Source organism: Falco cherrug, chromosome 4 (genome assembly GCF_023634085.1).
Source record: "Falco cherrug isolate bFalChe1 chromosome 4, bFalChe1.pri, whole genome shotgun sequence".
NCBI classification, from domain to species: Eukaryota; Metazoa; Chordata; class Aves; order Falconiformes; family Falconidae; genus Falco; species Falco cherrug.
The window spans coordinates 342,836-366,075 of NC_073700.1; the positions used below are offsets into that span (position 1 = coordinate 342,836).

Consider the following 23,240-nt stretch of genomic DNA (forward strand, 5'->3'; position numbering starts at 1 on the left):
AGGTCGAAGTGCCACGGTGTACAGCAAACAGCTTACTGCTTCGGCAGGGCTCTGCCTCAGAGAGCAAGCATGGAGCCACGGCAGGACCAGAGATGTCTGTCCTACTGCAGCGATGGAGTGTCGCTGCAGCACAACAAAGAGGGCCTGGGCAGAGCCAGGAGCCACGTGCAGGGCACCAAGTGCCCAAGGGCTCAGCTGCTTTGCTCCTCCATCCGAGCCCAAGCTGGGCCAGGTCCTCCGCAGGCAGAGCTGCCTCCCGGGGCTGCAGCAAGGGCCGGGAGCTGCCCCGCTGCATCTCCTTCGTCCTGACCCCTGCGCAGCCAGGGAGCTCTGCCAGTCCTTCCCGCAGGCACAGCACCCTCCCACATACTCCACCACACAGATTTCCACTCGGAGCAATAACACCAAGTTAAAAACAAGCAAGAAAAAATCCTCTTCTAAATTCACATAACTTTATAACTCTCCTTCTTTTAATGAGATTTCCTGACTCCAGCTGCTGGCCACGCAAATGTCAAATCTCCCATCTGACCTGGAAAAGCAACGCTCGATTGCCTCGGCACTGCCCAGCACTGCCGTCTGTGCTTTTTCCACAGCAATATTCATCTCTCAACACTACACCAGAGAAAGCGGAGAAGGAATACAGGAGTAGAAGGCCAGCAGCATGGCCAAGCGCAGGTCAAGGGAGCAGACTAGCTTGGGTGTTTTGCACTTTGGTTCGTCTCACCAGATGATTTCATTCTTCGTTGCAGAGACATTCCCCAGGTAGCCCACACATGCTCCCCCACCACTCACAAAGCCATGGAAGAAGTTCTCCTGGAGATCAAGGAGCAAAGAAATCCAACTAAGAAGCAAGGCCACAGAGGACTCTGAATTATAAAGCACGGCCCAAAAGCTGGGCAGAAATATCAAAGGAGAAAGATGCCCGAGACTATTGGCAGAACAGAGCTGAAGCATCACTTGTGAGGCGAGAGGGGACGAATGGAGACGGGGGGGGGGACTGGCAGACAGACGTATGTTACTCACACAGCCAAATCCATGCCAGTTAAATAACATACAAGGCTGAGGATGAAAACAAGATTTAATGGCACACGCCAAATCTTCCCAGTTTTCCAGTGTAACATGCTATTTCCTGTATGCCGGCAGAGGCAACACTGTCCCTTCTCCCCTGGCAGCCTGGCTGGGGCAGAGGAGAAACCCAGGGAAGGTGATGGGTGAAGGTATTTACAAACCCGCCTTCCTGCCAGAGGGAAAGCAAAGCTTGCAGTGGGACTGCCAGTGTAAAGATAGTGGGTCACACAGCTGAGGGGGTTTAGCTTGGTTGGTTGGTTTTTTTCCTTTTCCTTTATCAGTCAAACATTTTATTTGCTATCAAAGTTATACTCAGGTTGTCCAAAGTCACCCATAAATCTTCTGAAGTATTTTCACCAAAATTTTTTTATTTTTACACAAGTCATTTAAAATAACACCTTGAAACACCAAAATGGAGGGGTTTTTAATTCCCCCCCCCTTCTTCCAGTCTGTCCAGTGAACTAAAAAAAAAAAAAAAAAAAAAAAAATCAATTACATGCTCCTACGCAGTCACAGGTTCAAGAAACCCTGCTGAGGACTTATGGAGCTGACACCTTTCCTTAAATGTCCAGCTCTGTGCAAGATCCTGGATTTCAGTGACACCTGCCTGTGTCAGCTCCCTCCAGGAACACCTCCACCACCACAGCGAGGGAAAATTACCACCTCCTCTTGAGCTGTATCCATCAACATTAACAACTGCTCGTATCCGCATAAATGTCACGTATGGCCAAGCCTTCAGAGAAGATTAGTTATAGAGGAAGACAGAAGCATCAGTGTTACTCTGTTGGTATATGCAAAAGAGACACCGAGCACTCACTTGGGCTGGGATTTACAATTAATTTAAATTTACTCAGCAGATTTATTTAAAAAAAAATAAGTTTAAACTTATTCCACCCCCTCCCTCCGCCCCAAGAAGAACTACTATTTTAGGGAAAAGCCATGGGATTTCTCATTCATGAGAAAGACTGCAATTCCCCTTAATTGTGCAGCCTTATGATACCTGGCTCCCAGCCTCACTGAGCAGCAGGGTCCCAAAAAGCCCAGCTAAGCCTTGTAGTACAAGCTTTAGATACCACTATTAAAAAAAAAATGTGTATTACACTATGAAAAAAGGCAGGAGGGAATTTCTGCATAGTTGACGCCAAGTTTCTAGAGTAAGAAAAAGTATTAGCAGAAGCAGCTTCTTTTTTTGGTGTAGCATGGCTATACAGAGCCTTTAACAGTGGTAGTAAAAAATTCTTTTTTTCCAACTAGCACATCCCTTATGCATGCCACAGCACTAGCAAAAGCCCTCGTGTATATCAGACCCATTACTATGTCCCTCTAGCTCTGGTCATGTCCATGACCAGAAGTCTTCAGAGCAGGCCACATCCCAGAATTTGGAGGTTTCATCTCACTTGCCATATTGCTGGATTGAAAGCTACCATTTAAATAAATAAATACATAAACAACAACAAAACAAAGCAAAAAAACACATAAACCCCCAGTGTTACCCTGTCTCAGTTGACCTTCTGCCTCTTGTTTCTCTCAAACGGTCACTGCACTTAAAATTTTACATAAGGCAAACAGAGGAAGGATGAAGAGGGTAAAGAAACTGATGGCCCATTACAGACATGGAGATTTCTCTTTGAAGTGTGTCTCCTATGCAAGCTGTAAGCAGTAAGTTGTGACAGTCGCTGCATTCCTGGGCCATCGCTGCAACACCTCAGGTGGCATTACAGGGTTTGAGGAGCAATAACTCCTCAGAACACGCAGCCAGGAGCGCCCTACTGCTCTTGTGAAGTGGCATTTACAAATCAAGTCTAAAGAAAACAGCGGATGCACCGACTGGGAAACCACTGGCACAGGTGCAGTGCTGCTCCAGGCAGCCACCAGGCTCCCTTTGTAAGCCACGTGCACAGTGCCCCCTCTAAACCAGGTACCACTGTGGTGTCCTCTGTAGTGAATGAACATGGCTAGAGAGAAAACCTCTGAGCTCCAGCATTTCTGATTGCACTCAGTAGCTCTGTGCCCAAAGGAACCACGTGCAAGGAGCCCGGCAGCCCTGCCATCCTGTCCCTTCTTCAGCAGTGACACGCACAGCACATCCCAGTGATCCCCATCACCTCAGCTAGATCTGCCTTTGCTGGAGAGCCTCCGCAGGACTCTTCCAACTCAACAACTACAACTATTTTATGCGCCAGCACAATCACACACATTCAGGATATACATTAGAAATCTCTTCCATTAAAAAAAGGGGTTTGTTTCCTTCCCCTGTATGTTTTATAGCCTCCTGAGCAAAATTCAACAAGGGACATCAGTGATTTTTAAAAACAACACCATTTATCCCTGACTCCCCACAGAAAACTACAAAAATGCTGATTTCATAATCTGCATTTTTTATTTTTCTTAGAGATGAGATAAAGTAGACTTGAAAAAAAAAGCAGCAGAGCTTAAAAAATATTTACAGTGACAAGCAGCACATCAGGAGGCAAATCACCCCTGTTGCAGTGGGGGCCAGGAAGCAAAGCGCCCCACCTGCCCCACACCTGCGTGCTGGGCACCTCTGCCTTGCCACCGCTCACAGCAACCCTGACTGAGGGTCAGGGCATGTTACATGCTTCAGGTGACCCAAGCAGCTGCAGAGGCTTCTGTGCACATCCACATCCATTTGCAAGGCTACCCCATCGCTCCGGCTGTGTGGCTTCAGAAGAAAATGAGAATTGCCTGGAAAGACAGGAGACAGGCTGTCCTTAGCCCGCATCCTCCCACACTTGGGCACACAACAGATGGCAGCCTGGAGCCCTCGTTCTGTACAGAAGCTGGAGACATTCACAGACAAGCCACCAGCACAAGCCACACACCAACAGCCTGTGGCCAGCACCAGGAGGATGTAGTACTGCAGCTCAGCCCCCTGCCACTGCCCCGTGGTGGCTCAGGGTACGCAGACCCTTTCCAGGCTGCAGACACCTCCTCACCTCAAAACGTGGGGTGGGTAAAGCAGTCACACCAACTACTAATGAACACAAGCCTCGTTGCAAGCAGCCTCTCACAAAAGCACAGGGAAAGAAGAGGAAAGAAAATTAGTTTTCTGCTTGAGGACACTTTTTTTTTTGTTTGTTTGTTTTAAAGCAGCCTTTGGAGAGTGCTTGTTTGGCTGCGAGCAAGAGAGGGTGTTTAAAAAAAATAGTAAAAAAAAAATAAAAATAAATCAGTCTTTTTTTCTTGCTATCTTCCTGGCCCAAAAAATAAGGACAGAGATTCACACAAACATGAAAGGACAAGAGGAAAAACTACTTGCTAAGTAGATACACTGCCCCAAAGCTTATTGGGTTCTACAGAGAGAGTGTTCTGCACAAGTGTCTACACTTCATGCAGTGTGTTCAGCCAAGAATGCTTCACTCTGTCATACGCTTTGGTTCAGTGCCCAAATATTGCTATTTAATACAGTTATTACTGTGTTGTCTAATTTTTGCTGTGCAGGAACTTCTTATAATTGGCTTATTCCTTCAAAATGCTTAATCCTTTAACTATAATAGCGCATGTGTCGGTACACACGCGTGCATGTGCACACTCGTGTCCCCTCTGAGTTTTAAGTTTCTTACATGCCTAGGCTGTAAAATCCTGCATGACCCAGTATTTACCCATCAAGGAAAAAGAAGGTGCCCTGCAGAAACAACTTGCAGACAGCACCCGTTTCCTTCAAAATAACCAAATAACTTACTGACCGTGCTTCCAGATATTACCCAGCCTCCTACACAGTTATTTTATGACTCCATTTTAAGTATGTGCACAGGTGTTTATATAAAGGAGGGGTTGGAAAAGTTTCCCTGCTGGACTAGTCTTTCCTTAATACTTGTCAAGACATTCACCTCTAGCTTCTGGTCTCCCCTATAATAAGAAAGCATCTCTGACATTATTACAGGAGGGAAGGAAGGGACAAATGAGTATTCAAATTTTATCTCATGGAAGATCTTTAGGAAACATGAAAGGGAAGGATAGTGTGTTCTACATTCAGCTCTATCACCAAAAGACTTTGTTCTCTTCAACTCAAAACACTAGCTTTCTGTGCCTGTTTCTTTGTCCTACCTTCTGTCTGCTTCGGCTTTACAATTTTTTGCAGCAGGGTATGTCTTGCCAGGGGTGGGGGGCAGAAGCAAGTATCAACCCCCTTATCAGATCTATCTTGACCCCAGTTTGATGCCCCAACAAGTATTACAATACAATAAAAAGGATAACTAGGCAGTTTACTCAACCTGCAGGATAGCTAGAGCTGGGCAAAAAGTGAGGGAAAATAATCTGACAATACAGAAGATCTGTGTTTCATTAACAGCTCTTGAGCACAAATCTTCTTGTAGGATTTTCCGTGGGAAAACTCAATAACCACCAACCTCCCACCAATGACTTTTAGGGCAATAGGAAAATTGTTCCTTAAATATGATTTTTCTCTGTTGGAAAACAGAAGCATTAACCATTTAAGGTCTAACTCTACCTAGAAAAAGAATGGGTAGTAGGTGTTCAAGCCAGTCACAGACACGTGGGATGGCTGGGACTTCGGGAATTCTTCTTTCACCATGAGTTGCACTTGGACATCTAAACACGTGAACCCTCTGCATGAAGTATTGTGTAACCTGTTCTTTACATCCTGTGCTGAAGGTGAGCCAGAGATCCCCACAGCACCTTTTCCCAGTTCCATTTTTCACCATGTGGTGAAAAAGCTCCCTTTGTATCCACCCTAAATCTCACTTCCCTCTTCCCACTTATCCCACCTACATCAGACACTGAAAAATCCTTATGACAAGCTCCTAAGAACTAGAAGATGATTATTCTATTGCATCCTCTGTCCTTCAATTCTTTATTTCTCTACTCCAAACTCCGTTTTTTCCAGCTTTCCCTCTTTTGCACTGTTTTCTAAACATTTCAACCTTTTTGTTGCTCTGCCCTGGATTCTCTACATTTTACCTACATCTCCAAAGGCTCATGCCAAAAAGTAAGATCAGGTGCTCCAACAAAAGTCAAACCCAGTGCCACATGAGGAAGAAAACATCACCTTTCCAGTCCTGTCCAAGAAAGTACTGTATACTGCAGAATAAATGTGCCCTTCTGCTACAACAGCACTACGTTGACTCAAAGTTTATGACCCATGGTAATCCTCAAGATTTCTTTCTGCCACACTGCTACCCAGACAGATATTCTTTATTCTGCATTTGTACATTTGATTTCTCCATTAAGTGCAGCACTTTGCATTTGTTTTCACTGAATTTCATTTTGCCGATATCCAGCTCGCCATTCAATCTTTCTAGATCATTTAAAATTCTGACAATGCCTTCCAAAGTAAATCGAACCTCTCATAGCTCAGTGTCGCCTGCAAATTTTATAAGCATTATTTCCCATTCCATTGCCTAAGTTATTAATGAAACTATTGAATAAAAGTAGGTCCAGGGCAGATCCCTGCAGGACCCCACTTGAAATGCCCTCCCAGTATGACAAAGCACCACGATAGCTATTCTTTGAGAGCTACGTGTCCAATCAAAATATCTTGAATTTCAAACTTTACAAAAAGCTGGAGGAGTATTTGATATGCAAAGGAGCTGGAGGCCAAAGGATAATTTAGTGAATAATTTAAAGCCTAAGAGTAGGTTTGAAGAAAATTGCAATCTGTTGGTAGACGATCTGCCAACAGAAAGAGGAAGAAGAAGTCACTGAATGTGTTAGCTGGTACATTCCCCCAGCAGCGTTGCGAAAGGCCCCCATGCAGGCGCTGCATCCTGATCAAATGTGCCTCTCATTGATACAGCAATGAAAAGAACAAATTGCAACGCAACCACAATAAATATCTTCTGCAGAGCATACAGCAAAGGAGAGCACTCTCCTAAATGCACTTCCAGCTACAAACCCCATCATCAAGTTACTTCAATCCTGATCGGCCTAGAGTTCATCTTCAGGCCCTCACTCGATGCAGCAGCCATCCTGTGACAAATACTTGGATGTTAAGAGCATTACTTGGCAGGACCTCCATATGAGGGTCCCCAAATACATTCCAAATGTGCAAGAATTAATCCTCACAGTCTTAAGGGGTAAATCCGATCTCAGCACATTGCCACCAACTCACACTTCTGTAAGTGGAAGCAGAACCGGGCACCCCGAGATGGTACACTAGCTTGCTGTTTTCAGCTGGGAGACAGAAGAAGTTCAGCAAGAAGTCCTCTGCCAGGCAGGGAGCCTAACCAAGCCACTTACTGACCATATAAGCAAAACTGAATATGGTTGTCTTACAACAGGAATAAATTAGTTATTGAATTTACATCTGGAGATCCAGATCAACTTGTTCCTGCTGCTATGGGGATGGTCCTGTGGATGGCTCACATACTTGACCTCTTGCGTGATGGCAGCAGAAACACCAGCATGCAACTCCAGGACTGTAACACAGACAGGATAAGCCAAAGGCAATGGCTATGATTACTGGAGCTGTACTGGTGATACCAGCAATGTGCTACCCAAAACAGTTAACTGTTTTGTTCAGAGCCAAAGCTAATGCCTTAGCCTCCCTGCTTGTTCAAAAGCTGTGCTCTTATGTCACATCTCAAAACGAGGTTTCTGTGGCACACTGGCTGATGCGCATCAGGAGCTAGAGAAGTCTGTGGGTTCCCCCACGTTTGCACTCTCATTGCATGTGATTAGAACTGGGCTCCTGATCTCAAAGCCTGTCACAAATCTGGACTTGAAACACAATGAATTGATAAATAAGTGAATAGATGTCAGTTTTATGAAGCACACTACCTGCATAAATTTCACCCGGTGCAGCCACTTGTCATTTTCAGCACCCCTTGAGACCCCGATGGCTGATAACTCTTGCACATTGCTTTGCAACCCATTATACAGACAAAGTTTTATGATAAAACCTTCCTCTTCGCCGACTCCTTCTGTTTTACAGATGCAATCTGAGTGGAGGCTGAAGAGATCCCATCCCCCACAGCAAAGATAAGGTTACAGAGGGTAGGTCTTAGTAAGGATTTTGCAAGCTGCATGAATTATTAAAGTCCTTTATGATATAATGACAGACACATCAGGTTATTTGTTTATTCTGTGTATAATTCATTAGTCTCTTGGGAGCTAGACAAAAGTTGGATAGCTTGTTGCATCTTGTTCATTCCAGTAAATCCTCATCACCAGATGGAAGGCTGAAGCACCCCAGAAGACAAAACAGCCACACCTTGCAGGATCTGCACTGTTGGTCGGAGATGGGAGAGCTTTTTTTATATTTTTTTTTTTTTTTTTTTTTTTACAACCTGGAGAAACAGGGAAGCTGTCACTTGAGTAATCAGGCTAGATAGCTGGAAGATGACACTTCGGGTAGTGTTTCTATATCTGTCATCTAAAGCATATGCAAACAGCTTTGTGATTAGATGCTAGGAGTTGTCCCATGCACTTCCATCATTGCTGAGCAACAGCAGGACTACTCAAGCAGATGCAGGCTTCTGCAAGACTTTTGGATAGTTTACAACCACCACCTCCTGGCTATGCAAGTAGTAAGATACTGGACAGAGCAAAACAGCTCCCCTTTCTTGGGTCATTTGCATAAAGAGTCTGATCAAGATAAGGGGCAAAGCATGATAAAGGAATGGCACATCCTGATGGCTGTAATGGAGTTTTGAAAGGGTGAGGGAGAGATGTTATGCTGTAGTGGCAAGTAGGAAATAAAGGACTGATCAGAGCCCCCAGCAAGAAAAAGCTTCCCAACACGCTCTTGCTCATGCAAGGTACTCCATCAATAATGCTGCTGCCAGCCGAGGCGTGCTGCTGTGGAGAGGTGCAGCAAAACACAAACATGGCCAAGCTGAAAACGGTACACTGGGGTAACTCCCACTAGCCACGGGACAGCAGAGGACTGCTCTCAGCATCCACCCTTCCCACTGCAGATTTCAGCCGATCAGAAACAGACTAGGCACACAATGATTAATCTGATCACTAAAACACGAGCCATATTAAAAGAGTCTAATAGAGGTCTACTGTCCAGTCAGACCTCTGCGAGATTGTGCTTACAACTTCTCTTCTTACCAAGAAAAGATATCATTAACCTCTCCCACAAAGACCTCCTGCTATTGAGGGGCATCCATTGCCATTTTCTTCAGCCTCTAACTGTGTTATACCAAATTTCCTCGGTTTTTTGGAGCAGCCTCTCACAGCATCATATGCAACATTCCTCAAGGGCTTTCTGGGCGTCACTGTCACTAGATGTCTATCTAGTTAAATCCCCCATCTTAAACAACCCCTCTCCCCACCATCCCCCTACCTGAAAGATTCCTGGCTTCTAAGAGAGTATTGTAATCATTGTTATTATAAAGCACTTAGCGATGCTCACTCATTGCATCTCTCACCAGCCAAACACCCAGTACCCTGTCATTTCACATGCAGTCACCTTCATTTGCAGAAGCTCTTCATTGTATTAGTCCCTTTCAGCAATGAAAGAAAAAAGGGGTGGGGGTGGAGAGCATTAAAAAACCCAAATAATAGTTTACTGCATTTTATGCCATTACCTCACTACTTTGTGATACACATCTAAAAGCTGTCTGCAAGACCTCTCCTGCTGTAAGGTGGCATCCAGACATGCTCCAAGGCAGGGACAACAAAAGCATGAAGCCCCGTTTGATTTTTGTTCCAGTGCTGCTGCATTACTCAGGGCAACAGGGATGAAACCAGCAGCTTTCACAGGTCACCTCCTCCCTCCGTCTTCCCAATCAGCTGGGACAAACACTGCTCCCTCCAAAGAGAAAAAAAGCATATACACAACCTCTCCTTTGAAGAGGATACAAGCCTATTGAAATGGGGAGACTGAACCACACTGGAAATACTCAGAATGTACTACTGGATTTGCTATATGTGCTCAGGATGTTGGTCCATCAGGCTCAGTTTCCCCATCTCCAGCTGTAGCCAGATTTTCACACCAGAAATTATGTACCTCCTTGTCCTGGAGGACCCTGTGGAAGGAGGATGCTGTGCTGGAGCACCTTTAGGAACTAGGATGCTATGCCAAGCACCTTAGGCGATCCCCCTGCTGCAAGAAAAAAAATCCTCTGCAAGAGGCTATCTCCCCTTTCCGAAGGGGAGGGTCCCTAGAAAACCCTGCTGAAGCCTAAGCACAGATGTGTCACTTTCCTCACCGGACACCTCAAGCTAAAAAGCCGGCAGTGCACCCGCTGCCTTGCTTCACAATTACTGTACTTGCTGCCCGCATCCCCTCACTACTGCAATACCACAGTTAAAGCACAGATCATGCAACGGCCCATCAAACATGGCTTTGAAGGCACCAATCAACATGAAACTGTCAAACCTGAAATATTTTCAGGAGGGGAGAATGGGTCTACAAATGTGAAGCAGTAGTGTCCAACCCAGAGTTTTGGGGGCGGACTCAGAACTGCAACTCGACCTCCCGATGCCTGGTGCGGTGCTCACCCTCGGCAGCCAGCCACCACCACAGCCGGACACCCGCACACCTACGGACACCCCACAGCAGGTCTCCCCCCAGCTCTCACACACAATATGCTCACATGTAGCTGAAAACTATGATGACAAGATAATTCTCTCTTCTGCTTTTCTAAATGAGTATCAGCATTAAAACCAAAACCACCTGACATCCCAAACACCTATGAATAGAATGCCTCAGACTTTTCTGTAAGAGAAAAATCCCAGTCTCTAATGTGGTCCTCTCAATGGGGCCTGTGACATCACCAGCCCCTTTCTATTTAGAATAATGACTTCTTCCACACGCCAAGAGATTTGAAATTACCTGTGAAATATATTTCCCTAGGCACAGGCTCAAGAAGCATGTAAATTACCCAGCTTAATGGCCTCTAGAATTTCTCTCCGAGACACACGAAGGGAGTGGGAAATGTTCAGATGGTATCTCAGGTACCATCTGAGGGGATAAACGTCAGAGGGATGGTGAGGAGCTCCTGCCTTGCAGTTCCCCCAGTAACTGGTCCCACTGGTGAGCCACAAGGAGGCAATGAGCACAAGAGAGCCAATTCTAAATGACTGCATCATCAGCACAGAAGTGCAATTTTGAAAAGAGCATTTCTTGGGAAAAGTGCCTGGCTGTAACTTACACAGCACAAGCAGCCAACATAGGGCTTATGCAGCAGAGGGCACCCATTTAATTTGCAATAGCCCAGTGCTGAGCTTGTTAAGCACTTGGCAGCAAGCCCTCTCGCCCTCCGCCTAACTGTACAGAGAACAGCACTGCCCAGGCTTTGATGTCCAGGCATCTGCCAGAGAGTGGTGACCTTCAGAGAAGCTTTTAATCCACAAGGAAGTTCCCACTCTCCCAACACTGAAGAAAGGGACCGATACTGTTCCTGGAGTCCAAACCCTCCTGGCCACATTTCTGTTCTTGCAGTTGAATCTGATGGACTTGTTAGTATGTAGCAGAAGAAACATTTATCCCAAAACGAAGAACGTGGGCCCATTTGGAGGAACAGAGGACGAGGAATTATGTGCTTTGGGCTGCATTTCCTGCTCTGCTGCTAACATATTGGAGTCTGAGGCCTTAGTTTAATCAGCAAAATGATCAATAGGGAAGTGCAAGTGTTATTACAAAGTGCATGCAAAAAAAAACACTATAAGGAGTGGAAGATGGAGAACAGGACAACAGTCATCCTCCAGTGGGGAGGGGGGACAATCCCAAAGGCACCATGAAAGAATTACTCTTCCAAGGGAACAAGGCTGAGGCACACAATCTTTGGTCCTGATTCCAGTCAAGACTGACAGGTTGGTCACCTTTTACAGCACAGTGGACAGAAAGTAGGCCAGAAGATCAATTGGGGATAAGAACACCTGGAAGGTAGGCCTGGCCATGGAAAAATGGGCCAAATTCCTCCGTGTAAAATTCCTCAGAGCAAAGGGGTAAGACAAGACCTTTGCAGAGACTCTTCCAAAGTGAGAACCAGCCCTCATTCTCAGCCACAAGGATCTACCCCACACACTGCCAGAAGCTGTGGTATCGCAGCAAGATTAACACAGAATCAATTTTAAACAAACAACAATGTCCAAGCTGGTTTCCTCATTCCCATGCGTGCCACCAAGGGCTGAAGTCTGTCTGGACTCCTCACAGCTATCCCTGCTCAGGATTAACTATGTATCACTGCCAGTAATGCAAGCACTGCGCTATTCAGAAACTACTGGAAGACAAATACCAAACCTCAGTATCATAGTGGTAGAAAAAAAAATAGTATTAGGAGTGACATCGTAATAAATATTGTATCCTAGCCAAGCCAAATGAGGAAGCAAGATTAGTTTTGTGTGGAAAACTAGACCAAAAAAAACCCCACCATATATCTGGAACAGTCCTTGCTTTGGTTGTGGGATCTGGACTTGGGGGTGTGATGAACTTCACAAACATCAGAATCTCACCACAAACTGCAGCTCACCCAGTCCCGCAAACTGACCACTCTCACCACCAGTTCCACCCAGCCCCCGAAGCACTAGGCTTTGCACAGGAATTCTTCATCCAACAAGGGGCATACACTGTTAAGTAGAGAAACTGCAGGTATATGCATTACTTGTGACCCCATCATGGTCCTCAGGTAATGCTACAGCTGGAGCACCTCACCCACAGCAGATCCCTTTGCAGCTCACCACCACCGCACTGCAATCACTCTGATATTCTTCCAGAGGGAGAGGTACCATTTACTAAACCTTTCATTTCTGCAGCTGCTTGGTTTTCTCTGGAAGAAGCTTCACATACAAGAACCCTCATGCTACCCTGTGGAATCTAATAATCAGTGAAATGGCACAAACACAGCAAAAAGTAGACTTAACTAAGAATGAAAGTCAGCTATTATGCAAGCTACCATAAGAATACCACTTTTTTTTTTTTTTTCCTGGCAAGTGGCAAACCTACTCTTCCACCAGCCAGCAGAACTCCAGAGAACAGGATGGTCTGGCAGTCACTTCCCGATGAGAAGGTGGCTATGTGCTCCATTAATAAATGTCACTTCTTCGGTGACTCTCTGGCAAGTGGCCCTTATAAAATGAAAAATGCCACTTTCAGCACACATAATCACATTCATAAACTACACAAACCAGCAATGCTTTCAGCACAATACTTGGAGTATTGTCAAGAGAAGAAAGGCAGGAAAAGGAAAAGACGACCCTGCACACCAGCGCTGCCACAGGCACGGCTCCATGCAGAGCACCAGCCTCGGGATGCAGCCTCACCTCCAGCTCGGGAATGCTGTGTGCCGGCTCCAGCAAACACGGCACCAGCAAGGCTGTCAGGACAGGGCTGCAAGAGGGCAAAAAGGTACGAGCTCGCTCAGCAGCCACAACGGTGAAGTGAGACCTCGTGCCAAGACTCGGCAGTCAGATCCCTTTCGCACCCAGCTGCTCCATCTTCGTGCCCGGGCAGGGAGCACCGGGAAGCAGGGGGAAGCTGAGGGTACGAGGCTCACCTGTGGAATGAGCCACTTCCCACGAAAAAGAGCCCCAGCCCCTAGCAGGAAATAGACAGAGCTGGTTAAGATTTTTCTGTAAAATAAAGGCTAGATCAAAACAAATAAAGATAGCAGAGGAACAAGTGACACAGAAGGGTTCAATTTAGCCTTAAGATGATGGGTAAAAAGGCGGTATTGATGTCAGAAATGCCAACACAACATTTTTGTTGCCAGGTCAAACAGGCGAGCAGGTGCTAAATGGGGTTATTTAGAAACTGGGACCAAAGCACGAGCAGATAGTCGATGTGTTAGATGCATTTCTTTTCTCCACCTCACAATAAAAACCACATCAGAAGCAACCACGACCACCACCATATTTAAAAGTTAAAAGACAAAGGCCTGAAAGTGATCGCTAGCATAATCCCACAGCATCCTTACATCAGGGATGAATTTGTCCCAGTGTCTTGAAAAACTTTTTGATGTTTCTCAGCTTTTAAACCTAACATAGCTGTAGCAGAGTACAGTATGCAAGACTGACAAAGGCAAATTCTCCTGCATTGTAACAAACCATAGGCCAGGAAGAATGGCTCAATCACAAGCAGTCCTACAGTACGCAGCCAAGGAGGGGCATGACAGCATCCCTGCCTGTGCACAGAGACGGTCCCTTGGGGGCTAGTGGTCTTTCAGTCTGTGCTCTTAAAAGTGCTGCCATTCTGTGGGAGGCAAAATAATGTCATCAATTTGGTCACTGATCAACAGTTACTAAGACTTCCCAGCAAACAAAACCAGAATAAATAAAAACTAAGAGCTTCACAAAGAGAAAAATATTGATTCTTTTTTTCCCCACACACTCATGTAATCTTCTAACCTCCTTCCCAGAGCAGGCAGGGGAGGAGGCGAAGCAGAGTGCCCACAAAGCTTCAATGCATGCCTAGCTCACTGTCCTGAAACCCTTTTCAGCTTGCAAGTCTTGAATAATTAAATGCTGTTTCTTCCACCCTTTTTTCCCCAGGTATGCATGACACACTGCTGCAGAAGGTTTACTTTTACCTGAGCAATGGGCATCCCTCCCCCTGCAGAGGGCCTGAGCCCACACAACACTTTTCCCCCTCCACTGATCAATGTGACACTACAGTCAATGCTTAGTAGAAACCTCTAATTTATAAGACTACCTCAGACACGAGGAAATGGTGCTTTGGCTCCTCCTGGGTCTACTGAGTTTGTTATGGAGCAATAAAAAGACGTTCAACCACTCACGACCCAGAATCTGACTCAATCTTCAACACCTGATAAAGCTGAATATTAGGCGCTTTGCTTGGCTTAAGCCTGTCTCTCTTTTGGGATCCATGTCACAGCTGCCAAAAATCTGACTGTGAAACCCACCATACATTAGAAATGCAAACAAGGCACTGCATTCATGACCCTCACTGCGTCAGACCCTCACTGCGTCAGACTGTACAGAAAGTGTTCATTGGACACAATACAGAGATATTATTACATGAAATTTAATTGATAAGAGAATCCAAATAAAAGAATATCTCTTATTCCAACGAAACTAAATCAGTGAGAGCTTTATAAATTTTTGAAGCGTAAAGTGGCTTATACAAGGTCAGCTCTGAAAAATATTTAGAAACATGGTCCTTGTTTTGTTTTCTCATTTGGAGAATACATGGGAGTGATCTCAGACATTAGATACGAGATTCTTCTGGACAAAAGACTATGAAGTGCCCACTGGAGAAGAAGCAGAGCCTGACCATAAACCAGACTAGCAGCTTGTGACAAGTTTCAGGACCCAGCTCTGCTATGAGTTGGTATTTATGGTATGCATTGGTATTTATAAGGAGAATCATATCCTCATTTGTCACTTCAGTGGAGATGGATACAACACTTTCCCAACTCTTTCCACCAGTTTAACAGTTTCAGGGGTAACTTTGTTTGCACTTGGAAGGCCAAGACGCTGGGAAGCCTGGAAGCATGGGGAAGGCTCTAGTTACCAACAAACCAGGCACGCAGTGGCAGCTCCCCCACAAACCTGTGCTGTGCCTGCCGCATCGCTCATTCCTAGTTCTGAGGTGGTGTTCCAGCAGGGAGCAGCAAGCCAGCACGCTGCTGCCAGGACTCAGGTTCTTACTGCCCTCACTCTCCCTACCAGGTAACACTGACTTCGTGCTCCTGCAGGCCATGCATCTTCCAGGTTATCCTGAGCAAACCCCTCCGGCCCACAGCCACACGCTCTGCACGCTTGCAAGCCTTCCAGTTGCCTAATGCCACACAGAAAAGCCTGGCCAACTCCAGCCTGACCCTTCATTTAGTGGAACCCAGATAAGAAAACCTCACCATAACGAGCACACGGTTTAAAGAAACTACCCCTGAAAATAACGTTCCTACAGATGGGAAACTGCCCATATTCTGGTCATGGGATTTTCACCCTTCTCCGTCCTTGTATCTGTACTCCACATCTTCCTCCCCCCTCCCTTCCCTACAGCATAAGTTGCTTTCTAACACTACACAGATTTTTGCTCCAATGCACTGCACGATCTAACTAATTCGCACTTCATTGCTCTGCACACCTCATCTTTTGCATGTGAAAACAGCAGTCTTTCTCCATCTCTCCACTTGTTGCCTATTTCTTCCTCCTCCTCCACCATCCCCCACCTCCTGTACCTTCTCAGCAAAACTCTACTAGGGAAGCTGCAGCGAAAAAGCTCACATTACCAGGACTCCATTGCTTTTACAAAATTTACTAGCATGCTGTGAAGCCTCATAAATAATTCAAGAGAGACAACCTTTGTCAGGTAAATGAACGTGCCTTTTGCAATCCGTCACTCTGGGTTTTCTATCACAGTGAAACACACGCTTACTGTAGGCACAACCCATATTGATTCATGAATTCCCTAAGTGTCGTACAGGACAGGGTAGCAGAACAGTTCTGGCATCAGCAGGACTGAAGGAAATCCAAAGTCTGCCCGGGACTTCCACAGATTTGTAACAGATCTCCACTGGTGGAACAGCAGCTCCAGCCTGGTCCACGGAGAGAGCAGCATCATTCCCACACTCAGTGGGCAAAGAAAGAAGGACCATGGCCAAGGGGCAGGAGACTCATTCTTATTAAAGGTCTCCTTTTCACTGCAAGAATTTTGGGGATTTTTGACACAAATCAGAGCTAAAAATCATGCTGCATGCTCTACTTCTAGGGTTTAACTCCACACACTTCAGTGGTGTTACTGCACAATGGCACTTGGCTCATTAGAAATATGCAAACTCTACTTCTGTTTTGGCAACTGCGTCCAAGGCTTTATCATCATCAGAGCTATTGCACTAAATGGTTTATATCCCTATTTAGCACCCAATCTGATTGCTATCAGCAATTACCTCCTCTGGAGCTCTCAGCCTCCACTAGAAGCGAGGGAGGCGCCTGATCCCGGTCCCCCTGGAAGGCAGCCTCAGGTGGCCCTGCACAGCACCCCCTGCGCTGTCCCCACCAGCCTGGGAAGCAGCTTACGGGGAGGCGGCAGGGCAGCCTCATCACAGGCAGGAGGAACGGCCTTGGGCAGAGTTAATTAATATATACAGAAACCACAGAGCATGCACCTTTGTTTGGCCTGACTGCCATTCAGATCCATGTGTCTCTTGCCCTGCTGCCCTTTCACCCCTCACAGGCTGGTCTGGCTAAACGTCCAGATCGCTCACTCGTCAGTCAATGCGAGAAACACTTCGGTTCACAGCGGAAGAATTAATCCTCTGGTCTGGGTAAACACTTTTTAGTTCTTATGATGTTTATAACCAAAAGATAATGGCCAAGACAGAATGACAAGGGTCGTAGGACAACTGTCAAAGTTATGACAAAAATCCACGTCTGTTCTCTGAAAGATCAAATGGTTCAGCCCAAAGGAATCCATGCCAATAGCTTATTGATACAAACCAACGCCCCGGTAACAACAGTTTGTACAACCCCATTCCCCATGCAACCCAGCAATAATAAACTTGAGGATGCAGGCGAGATTACAGGAACAGCTCTAAAACAACAAAATACTACCAACAGCCCAAAAAGGAAAAAATAATGTTGCTAACAAAACACATTTTGCTTACTAGAGGGTCCTGGAAAAGGAAATATCAAAACATTCAGATACTGTCCTTTCTTGCTGAATATTACACTCAAGTATTTTGCTTGGTAAAGACTTTTTCCCTTATTTCATCCCACTTTAAGTAATTCATTGGCTGAAAAAAGCATTGTCTAAATTGTACGGTTTGTGCACATGTACAATATTATAGCGTGCAGATTCCCCAGCACTTAGGCCCTCAAGAGCCTTTCTGATGGCTTTTGAAGCTGAACACCAGGAAGCTCACTCAGGGATAAATTTTCAGGTTTCCATTTAGACCCTATGCAACCACCTTCAGCTTTTAAGGGGCTGTTGCACACACGTATACAACAGACACAAAACTACTTTACAGCGAAGCACCTGAACTACGCCCGTTAAACACCAAGTATGACCCCATTTCTACCCTCAGGTCTATGTGCAGGAGCCTTATTGAATCCAGTGGGAACCCACACACAATCTCTCAAGAGAATTTAAATTAACAATTTTTCAATGTATGCAATTGAAAAAAAAATTGAGCTCCTGAAACCACAAACTTGAAGGGGATCACTGCAGGCAGGGTATGGTGCTGGGGTATCACAAGGACAGGCAAGAAAGCAGTAATGCCCTGCTCTGCAATGCCTGCCCCTTCCCCACGTGAGACCTGTGCAGAAGCACTCAGGAACAGTAACAGGAATGGAGAAAGAAAAATTTAAATGCCAAGGAAATACTGCAAATTGTTTTTAAAAACATTTGTTCCTCTCCCTGGGACTGTTCTTTTACCTCTGGGCAGTTGAGCGTGCCTCTGTGCACCCCAAAGTGGATTCTGCCACTGATGGGCAGCCCACATGGGGCTGTCGCAGAGACACTGGGTGTCTGTGCCCCCACTAGGTACAAGCTCTCAGGCTGCTCAGCCCTCAGAGATGGAGCGACATTACCTGTCAGGCACTCACTGGGGTAGACTGTTCTCCCAAGGAGCCGCTTCTGCTCAGCCGAGCGTAGCAGAAGACAAGCAGGGCCATGTCCCCACTTCTCTGCTCCTTTCCAGACAAGTTCCCTTTCCAAGCATCACAACCACAACTGGAAGAGATTTTGTGACTGCATAGCTGGTGGGCAGTAGAACAAGAGAAGGAGCTTCCTCTATGGCATCCTGCAAACCCTAAAGCATCCAGTCCTAACGGAGTTAGTTATTTCAAGCCCTGCCAGCCCAGATCTGCCATCACTACCAGTATCATTAACCTCATTTGGGCTGAAATGACACAAGTACAAATCAAAACCTGCTACAAGGAAGCTATTAATTTGGCAGAGGCAGCCTGAAGCCCACCTTCCAGTGGTGACGGGCACCTATTAGGCCTTATTGCTCCCGGCAGGAACCTTCACTGCTCACTATCCAACAGGAACACCAGTAACACTGCCAGCTGGCTGCCCAAAACTACTGTCTGCATCTGACAAGCATTATACCTCACACTGGAGAGGCAGGACCAGACTCTGGTTCCCAGGCTGGTCCCTTCCCCTGCAGACATCCCTTTCTCTGCTGGCTGACTGGTCAGATATGCCCTGCAGAGCAGCAGCAAAGCCAAGCCTCACCAGCAGACACACAGCAATTCTGCGCACACCTGCTTCCTCACAAGAAGCAAATGGATCGCCACCCTCTAGCAGATGGCAATTTTCTTTCAAGTCCAAGTGACAAAAAGCCTTTCTGCAAAGTGAGGAGGGGGTTTGTTCTGCTCCCAGGCGGCGGTGCTGCCAGCCACATTCTCCAGCACTCACGTGCGTACAACCCCCACTAATGGGAGACAACAGCAATACAGGTGCTGGACTCTCCTGACTGACCAGGCTTTCAATCACCTAACGCCAAATCTCCCAGAAATTCAAGCAGAGGTTGTTACCACGCTGCCACTGGAATCCCTCTGTGTACTATTTAAAAGAAAAATTAACTGCAACCAACAGTGTTTCCTTCCACAGGCATTAATCCCGTTGACCACACAGATGCACATTCTTGTACGTGATCATACCAAAAAGGAGCTTTGTCAGTCAGTGGATATCACCTAACGTGCCCGCCCCAATGGGTTTGTTCCAATCTGGGATTTTGCTTTTTAAATCTCAATGAGAAATTCCCCTTTGGACAACTGGCTGAGCCGAGCCTTCCTTAGCTCAGCATAAGATGATTAAAACCATGCTACCCGGGAGGAGAGAGATAATGTGGAACAACAGTGATTTATCAGGGACAGAACCAAGAATCAACACACAGAATCACTGACGATAATGAATACAATTGTAACCCAATTTTTTTTTTTACTTAAAAAAAAAAGTTCTTTATTTTCTTCTACTCCTGCCCTTAGGCAAAATATCCTAATCATTCAGTCTGCTGCCTTTTAGAATGAAACAGTTCTGGGGCTGCGTAAAAAAAAAAAAAAACAACCAAAAAAACCACACACCAAAATAAACAGCCTCATTTTTGAGAGTCCTGTAGCAAAGATGACTTAAGTGATTTACAGAGAAAGCCTCCAAAGACAAACAAGGTTTCTAATCAATGCTCTGAATCATTCACATTGTCCAAAGTAGGAGAAAATTGGCTCGTAACAGGAAGAATTCAGCAGCCCATCTCTTCAGCACAACTCAGCTTCTGACCAGACAAACCTTCCAAAAAGATTTAAGTTATATCCAGTGTCTTTAAAAACAAGATGGGTGCGAAGAGGTAACTACTTAGGGGTTGGGGGAACAGTCAATTAAGGAGCATTGTTCAAGCCTTGGTGCCAGCTACCTACCCTTGTATTCTCTACTCCCATTAAATATTTCCTTCCCAAGAAACAATCACGGCAGCCCTAGGGCAGAGCTCACAAGGCATTTCAGCCCACGTTACAGCATTAACCTAGTGCCCAGCAATTGTGCATCATCATCAAATATCCATCCGTGACTCATCTCTAGGTTCACAAAACAGGTCGTAAGGGGAATGAAACGAGCAAGAAGATACCGGGTTAGGCTGAGGTCTTACATCCCTTCTGTGTCTCTTCTCCAGATGCAGCAAGACAGCATTACTTCCCATCAGAGGCACATCCAGAACTGGTGGCCTTTTCAGGACCATTCCTTTGTATTTGCACAAAATTATGAATCTTTGCCACTGGGTTTGGTTTTTACTCATCTTGCCTCCTCTCTCAGTACAGGATCAGGCCCACCCTGATAAGACAGCACAAAGCTAACGAAATCTATCCTAGTAAGCTCCACCAAATTATCTGGAATAAAACTGCTTTGGCTGAAAAGCTGGTGAGCTGGTGCAGATTGTTAGAACAACATAGATAATAATGAGCCCGGGTGAGGGAAGACCAATGCATTATTTACAAATTATACACTTCTCTTAAGTACATCTCTCCTGGTATGGGAACCTTCTTATAAAACTTTCTGCAGTTAGAAAGAAAAGACATTCTGACTTGCAGACCGGTACCCAGAAGAGATTTATTCTTTAACACGACTCTGCACTCTGAACTTAAGAGGAGAAAGCAACAACTTACAATCCCTGAAAAGCTGCTGAAATATCAAAAGCATCCCAGAAACTTTATCTGTGCTTCACCACATACATAATTCCCTTCGCTTCTATAGGGATTCTCATGGAAGTAAAGATTATTCATGCGAGAGCAACGCTGGATCAGGCCATAAGGCTGTGGTACTTGGACGAGAACGGGCACATTCCCTTTCCTCTCCTCCCCCTGTAGGCAGACATTTCTCAGGGTCTTATTCTGAAGAATTTTCCCTTATTTACGTGACAGCAAGAAAAGGGAACCTGTCGGCTCCCAGAGAGTCAAAGATATTCAGAAATACGGCCGCACGATCCAAAAGAATCCAGAAAGAATCTGCCTGGATGGGAGCTATTTCTGAATAAACAAGGAGTGCAAACAGCCGTGCCTTCAGCAAAGCCAGATGCTAACACGGTAAGCTAGAGCTCTCCCAAATAAACAACACTGCTTCTTCTGCCAATAAGCCGCCTTGTCTGAAGGCCTGACTACATGCCTGTAGAAATGTACTTGGAGATCAAAGCCATAAATCTAAAAGGCTTTCAAAAATACTTCCTATGACATTATATATATATATATAAAACATGTATTTCTGCTCTTAAGCAGATCAAAAATGACAAGAAAATCGTGACATAAAGCAGTGCACATCCACTGGGGCATCACAAAGTTAAGGGCAGCACTGCTATTATTAACTCCGTGTCATTGAAATCTTTCCCCCACCTTCAGAAACGCAGGCTGTAAGGACACGGTGTCAGCCTTTACTTTGAACCGTCTGGAATTTTTTTCAGTTTTGTGTCAACAAACCTCAGCATTTCATAACGGAGATGACAGTGTCTTAAAATACATCTCGGCAAGATCTCACACGGACGCGTGGAGGGGGAACAGAGCTTCGGGGTTATCATGGCATGTGAGACAGCCCGATGCGTTAGCAAATATTCCCAAGCATTAACTTCCAAAACGCTCGCTTTCTTCCCCCCCAAAAATCTATTTATATGCTTTCCTGCAGCGGCTCCCTGGCCCCCCGCCCCCTCACTCAAAGAACCGCTTTCCGACTTTGGCTACACCGCGGCCGATTCCTGTCGGTCCAGGGGGAGGGAGAGGAAGGACCCCAGCTCCGATCGCCTGTGGAACTATCCATCTCGGATTAGTTGATGCTCAAACTCCGCTGCGTACGGCCGGCTGTGGGTATCGTATTGTGTGCTTGAAACGGGGGCGGGGGAGAAAAGTCCTCTTTCGCCTCTGATCCCCCCCCGCCACCTCCGCGCTCCCGCAGCCGCCCCGCACACCGGCCCCGCCGGGAAGTTTGTGCTTTCCAGCAACTTTGGGTCCGCTCCTCGCCGCGCCACTGCGGCGGCCGGAGGGAGCGGGCGGAGACCGCCGCGCCCGCTCGCATCCAGCACGGCCCGGCCCGGCCGCGGGAAACGGCAGCGCCCGCCACCGCCACCGCCGCCGCTCCCCCGCAGGCCCCGGGGCGGCCCCGCGATGCGCCACCACGCCGGGCCGGGCCGAGCCGCGGGGACCCCGGCCGGGGCGGCGGCACTTACGTGTGCTGCTGCGGGAAGCTGTAGCCGTGGACGGCGGGGGCGGCGAGGAGCAGCAGCAGGGCCAGGTGGCCGCAGAGGGCCGGGGCGACGGGCGCCGCGCTGCCGGTCGGAGCCGCCATCGCCATGTTTCCATTAACGGCGCGGCGGGGAAGGGGCAGAGGCGGCCCCGCGGGGCGGGTCCCCCAGCCGCCACTCGTGCGACGAGCGCGGCAGTCCTCGGCAGGGGGGCAACGCCGCGCCGGCTGCGGGCACCGAGCGGCTGCGGGCACCGAGCGGCGGCCGCTCACCCGCTGCCTCTCCGCGGCGCCCGGCACTGAGCGCCCGCTAACCGCTACTTTCCCTCAAATAGGCAGGCAGGCAGCGGCCCGGCCCGGCCCGGCTCCTCCCCGCCCGCCCCCCGCCCGCCGGCCCCCCGCGCCGCTCCGGCCCCGCCGCCCCGCGCATGCGCCCCGCCCCGCGCCCCTCGCGCTGCCCCCGCCGCCCCCGGCCCCGCGCGCCCGGCTGCGGGCGGGCACCGAGCACGCGACCGCCCCCCCTCCCCCTCCCCCCCCCGGGGTCTGTCCCCAGGCCCCGCCGGCGGGGGTGGGGGCGGGGGGGGCGAACGCCGCCACCTCCCGGGGCCGTGCGGCGGCT

The 23,240-nt window shown here is 47.3% G+C and overlaps 1 protein-coding gene across 3 annotated transcripts in view; it reads right to left on the reverse strand.

The window, feature by feature from the left end:
- CACNA2D2 (calcium voltage-gated channel auxiliary subunit alpha2delta 2) overlaps window positions 1-22,973 on the reverse strand; it is a 222,067-nt gene extending 199,094 nt beyond the window's left edge. The window contains exon 1 of one of the 3 annotated variants that reach the window (XM_055707046.1): window positions 22,608-22,973. In XM_055707046.1, the coding sequence (XP_055563021.1) occupies window positions 22,608-22,732 (125 nt within the window). In that variant the 5' untranslated portion in view covers window positions 22,733-22,973. The remainder of the gene's footprint in view (window positions 1-22,607) is intronic. The other 2 variants (XM_055707044.1, XM_055707045.1) reach the window with 2 other exon arrangements.
- Window positions 22,974-23,240: the final 267 nt, after the last annotated feature.